This window comes from Panthera pardus, unplaced genomic scaffold (assembly GCF_024362965.1).
Source record: "Panthera pardus isolate Hobbes unplaced genomic scaffold, ASM2436296v1 HiC_scaffold_13, whole genome shotgun sequence".
Lineage (NCBI taxonomy): Eukaryota > Metazoa > Chordata > Mammalia > Carnivora > Felidae > Panthera > Panthera pardus.
Window position 1 is genome coordinate 50270865 of NW_026526688.1, and position 14566 is coordinate 50285430.

General features: G+C 38.7%; 1 protein-coding gene across 3 annotated transcripts in view; it reads left to right on the top strand.

The window, feature by feature from the left end:
• The window catches only part of EXTL3 (exostosin like glycosyltransferase 3), a 134637-nt gene that overhangs the window by 106873 nt on the left and 13198 nt on the right, over nucleotides 1–14566 (top strand). For all 3 annotated transcript variants that reach the window (XM_019440892.2, XM_019440891.2, XM_019440890.2), the window contains 2 exons: nucleotides 4848–4975; nucleotides 9226–9370. In XM_019440892.2, the coding sequence (XP_019296437.1) occupies nucleotides 4848–4975; nucleotides 9226–9370 (273 nt within the window). The remainder of the gene's footprint in view (nucleotides 1–4847; nucleotides 4976–9225; nucleotides 9371–14566) is intronic.

The following is a 14566-nucleotide window of genomic DNA, read 5'->3' on the forward strand; positions in this document are numbered from 1 at the left end:
GATATTGGCTATCTATTAATTGGGGATCTAACTTATGATAGCTAATTAAATATTTATGATGTAAATTGATACTTTCCTAATTAATGTGAATTTGCTGATTTCTGCCAGGATTTAGAAGCCAAATACCTTATTAGCATACTAGGAGAAAGGATCTTTGTAGAGTAGTAGCTCTTTATCATTCATAAATTCCAGAATTCCTCAAGAACCAACTTAAATGTTATGTGAGGTTACTAATTATTTTTTGATCATGCATGTACTTGCATACATTTGCATACAGTAGGACTCCAGGCCATGACTGCTGTATTGTTCCATTGTGATGGGAAGAAACGTGCAGTGAGTGGAAGTCTAGGCTTTTATGAATGATGGTAGAACTAGTCAGCAGGAGAACTCATGTAGCTTCCCCAGGAAGCATTGTTCATGAAACAAACTAAAAATGAATGTTGGCGTGCATGGCTCCTGACTTGGCAGTTGTAGGTTGATGGATTGTTTTGCTCTGGAATACTAGATTAAATGCTAGGAGGTTTTAGTATGTAGAATGTTATAGTTTTGATACATAAAGTTATCAAGTCTTTATTCCATATTCTGAAAATAGAATGGACAGGGCTAAAGTAGGGTTTATTTCCTAGTCGTTTGGTTATTTGCTCATTTATAAGATGTGTTGAACACCTACTGTATGCCAGGCACATTGCTCGGTACATTCTGGTCAGTGTCATAACCAGTAATTGACTTAGTAACTTGAGGGTCAGTTTTCATGTCCACGAGTTACCAAGGTATAATCATTAGGCATGAGAAAATAGCCAGTGTTGAAGAAGCAGGAGCTGTTTTTTAGTTTTAAAAACAAAACAAAACAATGTCAACAAAAATGAGCAACATGACTTACTACTCTGGTTGACTCATTTCTATCCTTTTCGATCTGCCGTTTCTCAAAAATCTTAGATGCCAATGCTGATCTGATGGATGTCTGCATTACAGATATTTAAGTTTTTTAGTCCTTATGTTTTTGGTGCCAGAATTGATAACAGTAGGTTTGCTGAGCAAAATTTTGTCTAGCTATTAAGCAGTATAGCTTTGAAGCAAAACTGTTAGAAGAAAGCTTTTACTCTTTCCTCCTAGTTAATTTTAGTTTATATTTGCAATGTCTGTAAGTGCAGAAATCTCCTTTTGGTTGTAAGGAAAAGGTAAATTGTTCTTAAATAATGAACTGTATGTGCTGTACTGTCTTCTGAATGTTGACTCTAAATCAGAGTATCTCCTCAGTGGCACTAATGACATGTAGGGCTGGATAATTCTTTGCTCTGGGTGGTTGTCCCGTGCTTGTAGTATTTAGCAGCATCCCTGGCCTCTGCTGACTAGATACGAGTAGCTCACCCCGTTCCACTACCAGTTATGACAACCAAGACTGTCCAGCGTCATTGTTTTATATGTTTCTTGGGCAGAATCGCTCATAGTTAAGAATCACTGCTGTAAATTCTTAAAGCAGACTTTTTGACCACAATTGTTTGTGAGCCAACCAGAAATAAGCTGCTGCAGTTCATGATGCTGTGTTTCTGTGAATCCTCAAATCTTTCCTTTCATTCTGATGGCTGTTGCGTCAGTTCCCTAATCCTGAAAATCTTGCTGCCATCCAGCCCAGAGGGGTTGTGCCAGGATGAGCAAAGGTAGTATGTATACTTTATTTCTGGAATCCACAGTAGTTGTTTGTAATGGACTTGCCTCTTACTGGACTTTAATAAACTTGCTAAAAAATACAGATGTGAAATCTAGGCTAAAACACATTTGGTATTAGATCTTCAGTTCTAAGTCTTCCAGAAGACAAGCAGGTCCTCTTGATTTGGTTTATTTTGTAAATTGGACAAAAATTTTGGATGTGCTCTAGGCATCAAATCATGACTATTTTAGTTTGTGTTGTTTTTAGAGTGAATGAGGTTGTTTATAAGATGGTCACGTTTGGCTGATGAATAAGTTCCATTTTTGCACACAGTATGGGGCTGTATTTAGGAGAGAGGTTCCTCACTTACCTTTGCACAAGTAAGTGGTGGAGTGGGAATGTGAACTCAGGCTTTTCTTTTTAAAAAAAAAATTGTCTCTATTTTCTTTTCTTTCTTTCCCCCCCTCCCCCTTTTTAGAAGGAGAGCGTGTGAGCTGATGAGAGGGTCAGAGGGGGAGAGAGAGAGAGAGAGAGAGAATCTTGGTCTGGAGCCTGACACAGGCCTTGATCCCATGACGCTAGGGTCATAACTGAGAGTCGGACACTCAACCAAATGAGCCATCTAGGCGCCCCCAGGCTTTTTTGATGGACTCCAAAACCATGCTTTTCCTCTACCAACCCTCTCAAAATTTAATGTGCATAGGAATCACCTGGGGATTTTGCAGGTTTCTGACTTGGTAGGCTTGGGGTAGGCCTGTGTTTCAAGAGAGCCCTAGGGGAGGCCCGTGTTGGTGGTGTTTGGCTTACACTTTACTAAAGTTCTGTGCTGTGTTCTTGGATTGCTAATTTTGCTGTAGATAATCTTCCTAGTGTCTAACCTGTAAAACTGATAATCTACAGTTGAATATTCAAGAATTGAGTATGTTTTCTTCATTTTAAGCTGTGTGTATTTGCTGCTAGAATTGAGGGGGAGCTTTGTCCACCTGAGCTGCCAGAATTGCAGTTCTGTATTAAGTGGATGCTAGGTGTGTTAGGAAAGTAAAATGAATGACCAAGAGTGGTTTGTTGGGGGTGGTTGAGCAAACAGCTGCCATAGTGCATTGATTCTAAGGTGGACGTTATTTTATATTTTAACACCTCTGAAATTGGGTGTGTCTTAAGATAGATGGCATTTTGTGTTTGCTGAGGTTGGCATTTGGCTCCTGCTACTTCTGACCATTTCCATGCTCCCTGGGGATGGAGCCCAGCAGCTACTGAGGTGAGTAGTTGGTCATCTCCCCCTCCCTGCTCATCTTTACTGCAACCCAGACCTCAGTGCTTTGTTCTGCAACTGCTGACTCTGAGCTTGGGAGACCTGGGCTTGCTTCCAGGGACTTTTTATATGGCCAAACGTGCTGCAGGGCAAGGGGGATTTCTGTGTCTATTGCTTGGCTCTGACATCTGTTTTCTGTAGTAGCAAATCTGATTATAGATTATAGATCCTTTCTTGTCTTGACTTGGGAGGAACTCCTCTGGGGCTGAGGCAAAGTCTTTTAAGACTTTTTAAAGCTCTTTAGTAAAGTAAACATTCTAAGTGATGTTTGGTTTGATGAGATTGATAAATTTAATGTAAGTTTAGCAGAAAAAGACTGATTTGGAGTTAGAAGGCACTAATTAGTGTCTAGCTCTGCCACTTGCCATTTGTCCATGTACAAGGTGAGAGTTGGCCATATGATCTGTAAGGCCTTTTGATCTCTGAACTAATTGGATTCTAAGTATGTTAGAATGCATTAGTTGAAGTATGAGGACTCTGCTCTAAGAACATAGAAGTGATTGGGGCGCCTGGATGGCTCAGTCGGTTAAGCGTCCGACTTCAGCTCAGGTCACGATCTCGCGGTCCGTGAGTTCGAGCCCCGCGTCGGGCTCTGGGCTGATGGCTCAGAGCCTGGAGCCTGCTTCTGATTCTGTGTCTCCCTCTCTCTCTGCCCCTCCCCCGTTCATGCTCTGTCTCTCTCTGTCTCAAAAATAAATAAAACCTTAAAAAATTAAAAAAAAAAAAGAACATAGAAGTGATTAATTTTGACAAGGGTGTAAGTTGACAGGAGGCATGTGAGCTGGGTCTCCAGGGAGAGAATGATTCTGGTAGAAGAAGAGGAGAAAGAGTATTTTAAGCTATGGAGACAGTATTTGTGAGATCACAGGAGTACCTTTGAAAGCATTCATGAAGTTTTAGACCATGGATATAATTCCATTCATCAAGCTAGGTAGAGCTTATTCTCAGTACAAGTAAAAGTTTCTGTTGAAAGTAAGATGACCCTCTCTGTCTTTCTAAAAAGATGATTCTTCAGGAAGTTCCCTTTGTTTCTGGTTTTTGAGAATAAATTGATAGTTTCCCATTAGGTGGATTAATTAGATATAGGTACAATAAAAATAAAATGAGCTATTAAAGTACTGAGTATGGTCATCTTCATATTGGGCAAGGTGAATAACAAAGCTACCACCTACATTGTTAGTAAACTGTGCTTATCTAAGATGTCTAAGTAAAACATTTTCTTTGTAATGTAATTCTGTTTGGGCACTAATCTTTGTTTTATGAAGAAAATACTGCTTTGCATATATGGGTCACTTTGGATAGAGAATCTTTGAATTGGGATTTGCTGTAAGTTAACACAGCTGTTAATTTTGCTGAGTTAGGTACCCCTTGAAAGAAAAAGCATCTGTATGTGTAGTCAGTGGGAATTGCAAAGGTGAGGTAATTAACCTCAACTGGATGGGCTCTCCTTTTTTAGGCATCAGAAATGACACAAACTCAAGGGATTTCTGAGTTGGGCTTTAAAATTTATGAGTAAGCCTGGGGATTTCAGAGCTGGGAATTATAATCTCAGTTCTACTCTGCCACCTTGTGTTCTCTTGGGAGAGTTATTTTTAATTTCTGTAGACTGTTTATCGTTTATGTAAAATAATCCTCAGCTTTAACTTGTTTCACAAGAAAATTAGTTAGCAAATGAATAAAGCTTAAAATGTGAAATCCTTATACATTTGCTGAATTATAAGATCAGTTTCTGTTCCTGAAAGACATGTACTGGGTTTTATGAGTGGTAGGCAACCTGGCAAGATTATTTAGTAAATTTAGCCACAGTCTCCTTTGACCAGAGGCAGTTTTGGTTTTGCATTCTATAATGCAGCATTGATCATTAGTGTTTTTCCTTCCTCCTTACAGGTGGTCCGGACTGAGAAGAACAGTTTGAACAACCGCTTCTTGCCCTGGAATGAAATTGAGACAGAGGCTATCCTGTCTATTGATGATGATGCTCACCTCCGCCATGATGAAATCATGTTTGGGTTTCGGTGAGCAGCTACTTTTTAATCAAGAAACACTTTTGTTTGCAAGTGACAGAAAACCAACTCAAAGGTGGATTAGGCAGCAAAATGAATTTCTTGGCTGATAATAAGTACTCAGAGGTAGTAAGGGCTGACAGGACATAGCTGGATTTTGGGTCTTAGGTGATGTTGGAGAACTCCATTTCTCTTCATCTCTAGGTTTTGCTTTCCTCTTTGTTGCCTGTGATCTCCCATAGGCTCTCCCTTTGAGGGAGGGCAGGGAGATGGATTCTGTGATTGGCTAGATCAGGGTTATCTGCCTGGCCCTGGAGCTGAAACTATATCATCCTCCAGCCACAAACATGGACTGAGTGGAGGCAAGAGATAGTTCCCTAATGGAAATGTGAGGTTTTTGTGTTTGCAGGAATAGCTCCCAGTCAGGCAGAAGCAACATGTTTGCTATGTGTTGGGTAATGGAATGGTGCCAGAATCCTGGGGCTTGAAAGATTTGGGGAAAGATGGGGTTAGGAGCAAAGATCCAAGAGGAAAAAGAGAGGGAGGAGGAGGTGGTTCTTATGATCAAAATGCGTGACATTTTTGAATCCATACTGTGTTCCAGAGACTAGCTGAGCACTTTGTGTGATTTTATCTCATTAATAACTTGACGATGTAAGTTGTACTCCTCTCCATATCACATAGGAGTAAACTGAGATCAAGGAGAGCAAAATCATGATGTTAGAAAGTAAATGGCAGAACTGGAATTCAAATGCAAGTTTGTCTGACTCCAGAATTTCCAGTCAATCACTAAACTATGTAGTTTTCTTGAATCTTAGTAGTTCTTACCGGGGTTTATATATCCCATTTGAAGGATCATTACAGATAAGAGAATGGAGTACATCAGGGTTATTCAAAGTGTGTCATGGACTAGTATGCAGGCCCATGGGCAGTTTATTATGTGTCCACAGTGAAGTAAGTACAAAAATTGAGGGTAGGCCTTAGCAACTTTAAAGCAATTTGACATTTATTGTGACATCCAAGCTTGTGATCATTTTCTTGCAAATCATTTTTGGGTAATGTTTATTGAGTACAATTTATAAGTCATACAATTCACTCATTTAAGTGTAATCATTCAACAGTTTTTAGTATATTTACAGAGTTATGGAACCATCACTGTGATCTTTTTAGAAATCTTTTATTACCACTGAAAGAAACCCTGTACCCATTAGTGATCACTTCCCATTTTCCTCCACCTTCTCTAAGCCCTAGGCAATTATTAATCTATCTGTGCCTCTATAAATTTGCTTATTGTGGATATCGAAAATAAATGGTTCCATATAACATGTGCCATTTTGTAACCGGCTTCTTTCACTTAATAGATTTTAAAAGGTTCACCCATCTGGGGGCGCCTGGGTGGCTCAGTCGACTGGTTAAAGCATCCGACTTCAGCTCAGGTCATGATCTTGTGGTTCATGGGTTTGAGCCCCGTATCGGGCTTTGTGCTGACAGCCTGGAGTCTGCTTCAGATTTTGTGTCCCTCTCTCTCTGTCCCTCCCCCACTTATGTTCTGTCTGTGTGTCTCTCTCTCTCAAAAATAAACAAACATTAAAAAAAAAAGGTTCACCCATCTGAGCATGTGAGTGTATTGCCTTTTGTATATATGCATTTGGTTGGTCCATTTCTCTGTTGGTGGACATTTGGGTCATTTCTGCTTCTCGGTTATTGTGAATAATGCTCCTGTGAAAATTTATTTTATTTTATTTTATTTTTTTTCCTGTGAAAATTTATGTACAAGTGTTTGTATGAACATTTCCTTTCTCTTAGATATATACATTGGACTGGAACAGCTAAATCGTGTGGTAACTCCAACATTTTGAGGAACTGCTATATTTTTTTCCACAGAGGGTGCACCATTTTATATTGCCACCAGCAGTATATAAGTGTTCTAATTTCTCCATGTCTTTGATAATACTTGTTTTTCATTTTTTATTTATAGCCATTCTATTGTTTGTGATGAAGTAGTATTTCAGTATAATTTTGACTTGCATTTCCCTAATGACTAATGATGTTCAGTATCTTTTTATGTGCCTAATAACCGATTGTAGTGTGTTGGTAATTAGAACATTAGCACATTTAAAGAATAATTCATTAAGGGTAAGGCATACCAAAGCATGACCTATTATAATATGGCACATGAGTTAAACATATTTAGTGCAGCGCAGGTTGAGTATAAGGTTAAGGAACTGATTATGTCCTTTGTTTTTATATGTAAATCAGTAGCATTATTTGTAGTCAATATTTTAAAATGCCTAACTTTCAAATATTCACTGAGGCCATACCATCTAAAACTACTGATGCATTGCCCCAAGAATTTATTTAAGCCTTTATCTGAATTTATCTCATACCAGTGCTTCCGTATTGAGTTTTCCCCTTATTATTTAATAGCTAATTAACCATATTTTTATGATATATAATTAGCCTTATTTATTATTATTTAATATATAATTGACCATATCATGGTTGGCAGCCCTTAAAACAAATTAGATATGGTACCTTTTGATATCATGTATGTAGCAAATGAGATTCTGTCTTATTAAGGACTAATTGCATTATATTGACTTAAATTAGCCAAATAGATGATTAAAATACTCAGTTTCTGGGGCGCCTGGGTGGCTCAGTCGGTTGAGCGTCCGACTTCGGCTCAGGTCATGATCTCGCAGTTCGTGAGTTCGAGCCCTGCGTCGGGCTCTGTGCTGACAGCTCAGAGCCTGGAGCCTGCTTCGGATTCTGTGTATCCGTTTCTCTGCCCCTTTCCCGCTCATGCTCTGTCTCTCTCTGTCTCTCAGAAAATGAATAAATGTTAAAAAAAAATTAAAAAAAAATTCAGTTTCCTATTCTTTCTGCTGCTATTTCAGGACTAGTAGAAGTAATAGGCATTTGAAGAGATCAATATTTTTAGGAGTATTGGTAGAACATTTGGATATCCTGGTGGTATTTATTAGTAATTCTTACATTCTGTAAATGTCAAAGTATATAATAAAAACTTCTTGTAGCTTTTTGGGCTAGTAATTTGGATTCCTTCTTAGGAGATAAATTAGGACAGAGGTAAGACTTGGGTAGGAGATGCCAGAAGGCCACCTAGGAGGCTGTTACATTGTGATAGAAGTTGTGGTTTCTGGTGTATTGGACTAGATTAATTGCTTTCAAACTTAATAGGAGAGGAAGTCTTTTGGAATGAAATCTTTTTTGTGTTTTAGGAATTGAAACTCCATGTAAGTGATGAGAGAGTTTCTCAGGCAGTTTAAATCTCTGTTTGGGGGTGAGATGGAGTGGGGATATGGTGGTTTATTGCTTATGAAACCAGAAGCACTTCTACAGCTTGTAGGGTTCTGTAGACGATAAGTACTTTCAGCTCTATGATTTTAGCCTGTGAAATTGGGGAACCGATTTTATTGTCCTACCTTACCTATAAATTTAGGGATTATATAAAAGTTTAGCCTGGAAACATACTGAATTCTGAATTTATTATTTCATGCATTTATGAATCTTTCATTTGTATAGTCCTATAGACCACTTCTTTTGATGGTACAGGTTTCGGCCTCAGCTGTGCTCAATTCAGGAATTAAGACTGTTGCACCTACTCCAAGCAATAGTCTCCTGTGGTTAAACCAGGGGGCTCCAAGTTTTTTTTTAATGGTGTACCCCCTCAGTAAAAGAACAGTTCTGTATGCAATACACGTAAATTATATACAAGTCCTACTGTACTAACATATTATGCTCATGTAAAACAAAACTTTTGAGAAAAAATAAAAATAAAAAATAGAAAATAGAACAGAAAAAAATAGAAAATAGCACATAAAAATATAACAACTTTTTTTGGAAATTAAGATTAAAAATAAATAGAAGTAGAAATTGATATTTCTTCCTACTTGTTAGCAGATTGCTGTTCATACCCCATTTTGGAGACTCTTGACTTCTAGTTAACTCCTTTCCATGTTATTCCAGCTTGTTCTTTCTGTAAAGGCTTAGAGAGGTGCTGGCTGCCAGAAGTTAGAAGAGCAGTAAGCAAGTGCTTATTAAGGAAACTACATGTGGCACTCTTTGCTTGTTTTTATCCTGTTTGGCCTGTGATTGATCTTGCTATTTAAAGAAAAACCTTTTAAAGGAAAAAAGTAACAGCCCAAGGACCAGAGCCTGCAAGATAGAGACGGTAATTTTAAACTTTCTGGTTATCTTAGAGCTTCATACTCAGGTGTGTGCATATACTTGTGTTTTTCAAGGGTGTGGAGAGAAGCACGGGACCGCATTGTGGGTTTCCCTGGCCGTTACCATGCGTGGGACATCCCTCATCAGTCCTGGCTCTACAACTCCAACTACTCCTGTGAGCTGTCCATGGTGCTGACAGGTGCTGCCTTCTTTCACAAGGTAAGAAAAAGCTTGATAAGATTGGCATGAACTTGGTTAAGAGTTGAGCCTTTGGGTGGTAGTGAAATGCTGCCCTAAAGTTAGCCATCCTAATGTTTCTTATATGTTCATTTTTTTTCTTTTAATTTTTTTAAATGTTTATTCATTTTTGAGGGACAGAGTATGAGTGGGGGAGGGGCAGAGAGAGAGGGAGACACAGAATGCAAAGCAAGCTCCAGGCTCTGAGCTGTCAGCACAGAGTCCGATGTGGGGCTCGAATCCACAAAGTGTGAGATCATGACCTGAGCCGAAGACTGACACTTAACTGATTGAGCCACCCAGGTGCCCCTCTTACATGTTCCTTTTATGCTAGAAGTAAGTTATTTCTATTTTTAAAGATTGTTTTCAAGATGCTCAAAGCAACTCTGGAATAAAAAGTCAAGGTAGTAAGGTTGCCTGCACGATTGCATGTAGGCCCTTAGGGAAATTAGTTTACCTTTCTGGGCATTGGCTCTCATCCTTAAAACTGAGAGCTTTGGGCTAAATATTGTTGTTTTACCATTGCCATCCTAGACATGGCCTGGCTGATTCTCTTCTGATTCAGGCTAACCCACACTATCAAACCCCACTATGAGCCTCTGTAGTGGTTGTGCAAGTTTTGTTTATTCCTTAGAGCTTTCACCATGGCATGCATCCCAGTTTTTAATGAATATCCAAAATGCATACCCCTGCAGTCATTACTTTTCTCCTGTATTGTTATTGCTAAATGTTTTTGCTCCTGACTCATCTTTCATCTGTATCTTGTCTATACTATGAAGTAGCCACTGGCCACACGTGGCTATTGAGTACTTGAAATGTGACTGGTCATTATTGAGATGAGCTGTAAGTATAAAGTGCACACCAGATTTTGAAAATTTGGCATGAAAGAAAGAATGTAAACTATCTCAATAATTTTTATATTGATTGTATGTTAAAATGCAATTATTTTGGATACACTGGGTTAAATAAAATATGTTCTAATTAATTTTACTGTTTCTTTTTTTAATTTATTTTTTTAAAAATTTACATCCAAGTTAGCATATAGTGCAACAACGATTTCAGGAGTAGATTCCTAAGTTACCCTTACCCATTTAGACCATCCCCCCTCCCACACCTACTCCAGTAACCCTCTGTTTGTTCTCCATATTTATGAGTCTCTTATGTTTTGTCCCCCTCCCTGTTTTTGTGTTATTTTTGTTTCCCTTCCCTTATGTTCATCTGTTTTGTCTCTTAAAGTCCTCATATGAGTGAAGTCATATGATTTTTGTCTTTCTCTGACTAATTTCACTTAGCATAATACTCTCTAGTTCCATCCATGTAGTTGCCAATGGCAAGATTTCATTCTTTTTGATTGCCGAGTAATACTCCATTGTATATATATACTACATTTTCTTTATCCATTCATCCATGGATGGACCTTTGGTCTCTTTCCATACTTTGGCTATTGTCGATAGTGCTGCTATAAACATTGGCGTGCATGTGTCCCTTCGAAACAGCACACCTGTATCCCTTGGATAAATCTAGTAGTGCAGTTGCTGGTTTGTAGGGTAGTTGTATTTTTAGTTTTTGAAGAAACCTCCATACTGTTTTCCAGAGTGGCAGTACCAGCTTGCATTCCCATACTGTTTCTTTTACTTTTTAAAAATGTGGCTACTAGAGATGTGACTCACATAATATATCTTAGATAGTGTTGCTCTATACCTTTCCTTCCAAGTACTTCCAAGCTCTGAAGAATCCTTTTTCTTAGATAGCCAATTCCCTGCACCCCTCACTTCACAGAATACCTCTTCTGTCTCCTTGACCTGATTAATACCTGACTTTTCTCTGAGGATAGTGCTTCCCCTTTACCCTGTTCCTATATTTCTTCCTGGGACAGTGATTTAGTCTGCTCATTTTCCCAGATATGTACTTTGGAGCAGGGAAGGTACAGAGAATCATTTTTATTGCTTACCAATGACACTTCCAGACAATTCTCAGCTCTCATATAAAATCTCATTTGAGTCTCATTTGAGCATCTGTCTTGTTGCTTCCATCTAGGAACCTCCTAGTTATTTCTTCCTGGTCATCAAAGACATTGCCACGTGGCCCATCATCCTGATCTCCACTCCATGCCCTCTCTCATCCTGGGCAACTTGCACACTGTTTTCCCCATAAATGTTGAAGTGTCTTAGAGTTCTGGCTTCTGTATATAGTGCTCTTCTCACTTTGTGTTTTCCCTAGACATTCTCTCATATCTCAAGGTCTTGTGGATTAACATCTACAGGCTGGTGATTTCTGTGTCTATATTCCAGCCTTGGCTGTTGCCTGAATTCTGTACTCCTATACCTAATGATGTTTTCAGGACATCCCCTATATGTCCCTCTTCAAACTTCAAACTGACATCCCAAGTTTCTCCAATCTTTTGTCCCTCATGTATTTCATATTTCCTGTGGTGGCATCTTGTGACCCACCTCAAACAGAACCTTGAAAGCCATCTTACTAGGGACATTTTGAACTAGACTAAGAGATCATTAAACTTTCAGATTTTTTTTTTCTTTTTAAAACTTAATGTGTGAAGCTGATCTGCTTGTTCCATCTTTAACCCTTGTGCTTTTTTTTTTTTTTAATGTTTATTTATTTTTGAGACAGAGAGAGACAGAGCATGAAGGGGGGAGGGGCAGAGAGAGAAGGAGACACAGAATCGGAAGCAGGCTTCAGGCTCTGAGCCATCAGCCCAGAGCCCGACGTGGGGCTCGAACTCACGGACCGCGAGATCGTGACCTGAGCTGAAGTCGGGACGCTTAACCGACTGCGCCACCCAGGCGCCCCGTGCTTATTTTCCAAACATGGGTGGGCTTTGGTTGGATAGGAGTTGCAAGTAGGATTAGAAACTATCAGCTGAGAAACCATACTTAACTGGAGTCATTTATTTTCCTACTGGTCATCTGAGAAAGAGCCACCAATTTTAGCATTGCTACTCATACCTTAAGAATTTACTTGCCTTCTGAAAAGTCTGCCTGTTCTCAAATTCTGATTGCTCTTTAAAAGTTACAATAGCCATATCCCTTCACTTTTAAGTAATAAATAATTTACTTAATAAACCTTAGGGTTTTGGTTTTTTTTTTCTATTTGAAAATCTAGAGCAAAGGTTATAGAGTAGCAGCCCTCAAGCCTTCTGTGGCTAACAGAAATGTTTATTTAGTCCCCTAATGCCATCCCATGCACTGCCAGGTTTTAAACACCAGAGAAGTTTACACAAACATCTGGACTTCGGTGAACATGAAGATCAGGTCATACTTGGGTGTTCTTCCTGCCTGGCACCAATTGCCTGAAGCTGTGTAGTCACTGTCCCCTGCTGATGGGCTTGTATGCACTTATTTGCTCCACGTCTCTTTATTTTTCTTACACCAGTTTCTTTAAAGTGTCACTTATTTATTTACCTTACTTGTTTGGTCCTTGAAAGCAATGAAGTTGGTCATCCCTGATTTGAGAAATCAAGTTTTCTGTTTATAAGTACCAATCAATAAAAAATTTTAAACCTGTACCTCATATATGTGTGTATTTATTTATATGCACTACTGTACTTATAGAAATTTTTATAATGTTGAGATAAAGATGAAATAAAGTTTCAAAATGATATTCTTACTGAATTTTTATATTTTAGTGAAAGCAAATGATTGAATATTCTTCTTCCTCCCTCTTTCCTTTCCTTTCCTTTCCTTTCCTTTCCTTTCCTTTCCTTTCCTTTCCTTTCCTTTCCTTTCCTTTCCTTTTTTTGTTTTAATTCCAGTTAACATACAGTGTTATATTAGTTTCAGGTGTATTATTTTAAAACCTTAATTTGACACTGTCTTATGGCAAGTCAGAGATCTATTTCTTTTTTTTTTTTTAATGTTTATTTTTGAGGGAGAGATACTGAGCGTGAGCTGGAGAGGGGCAGGGAGACAGACAGACAGACACACACACACAGAACTAGAAGCAGGCTCCAGGCTCTGAGCTGTCAGCACAGAGCCTGATGCGGGGCTTGAACCCACGATCTGTGAGATCATGACCTGAGCTGAAGTTGGCTGCTTAACCAACTGAGCCACTTGGGTACTCAGATCTATTTCTAAAGTAAGCATATTTTTGATAATTGGTTTTAGTCACTGTCCATGTAAGAAATGCCACATTGCTGGACTTATTAAGTCATGATATTCATCCACTAATTTGGTAGCATTTTGTTAAAATCCGCTTAGAATTTTCATCTTCTGAAATGCCTTTTTTTTTTTTTAAGGAAACTAATGAGAAAGTGTTACTTTTCTTAGAGTAGGTTCTAAATGCATTGAAACTTTTCATTTAAAATATTTTTAAACAGGCTACAAAGTTTTTATTTTTTTAAAATGTACAACATGAAAGCGTTTATTTATGGCATCAATCATAATCACATAATGGTGGAAATACTTCTAAACATTTGTGTTCATAATGTCTTCTCCATATTTTTATTTTTTTATTTTTTCAATATATGAAGTTTATTGTCAAATTGGTTTCCATACAACACCCAGTGCTCATCCTAAAAGGTGCCCTCCTCAATACCCATCACCCACCCTCCCCTCCCTCCCACCCCCCCTCAACCCTCAGTTTGTTCTCAGTTTTTAAAAGAGTCTCTTATGCTTTGGCTCTCTTCCATTCTAACCTCTTTTTTTTTTTTTTTTTTTTCCTTCCCCTGCCCCATGGGTTTCTGTTAAGTTTCTCAGGATCCACATAAGAGTGAAACCATATGGTATCTGTCTTTCTCTGTATGGCTTATTTCACTTAGCATAACACTCTCCAGTTCCATCCATGTTGCTACAAAGGGCCATATTTCATTCTTTCTCATTGCCACGTAGTACTCCATTGTGTATATAAACCACAATTTTTTTATCCATTCATCAGTTGATGGACATTTAGGCTCTTTCTATAATTTGGCTACTGTTGAGAGTGCTGCTATAAACATTGGGGTACAAGTGCCCCTATGCATCAGTACTCCTGTATCCCTTGGGTAAATTCCTAGCAGTGCTATTGCTGGGTCATAGGGTAGGTCTATTTTTAATTTTCTGAGGAACCTCCACACTGCTTTCCAGAGCGGCTGCACCAATTTGCATTCCCACCAACAGTGCAAGAGGGTTCCCGTTCCTCCACATCCTCGCCAGCATCTATAGTCTCCTGATTTGTTCATTTTGG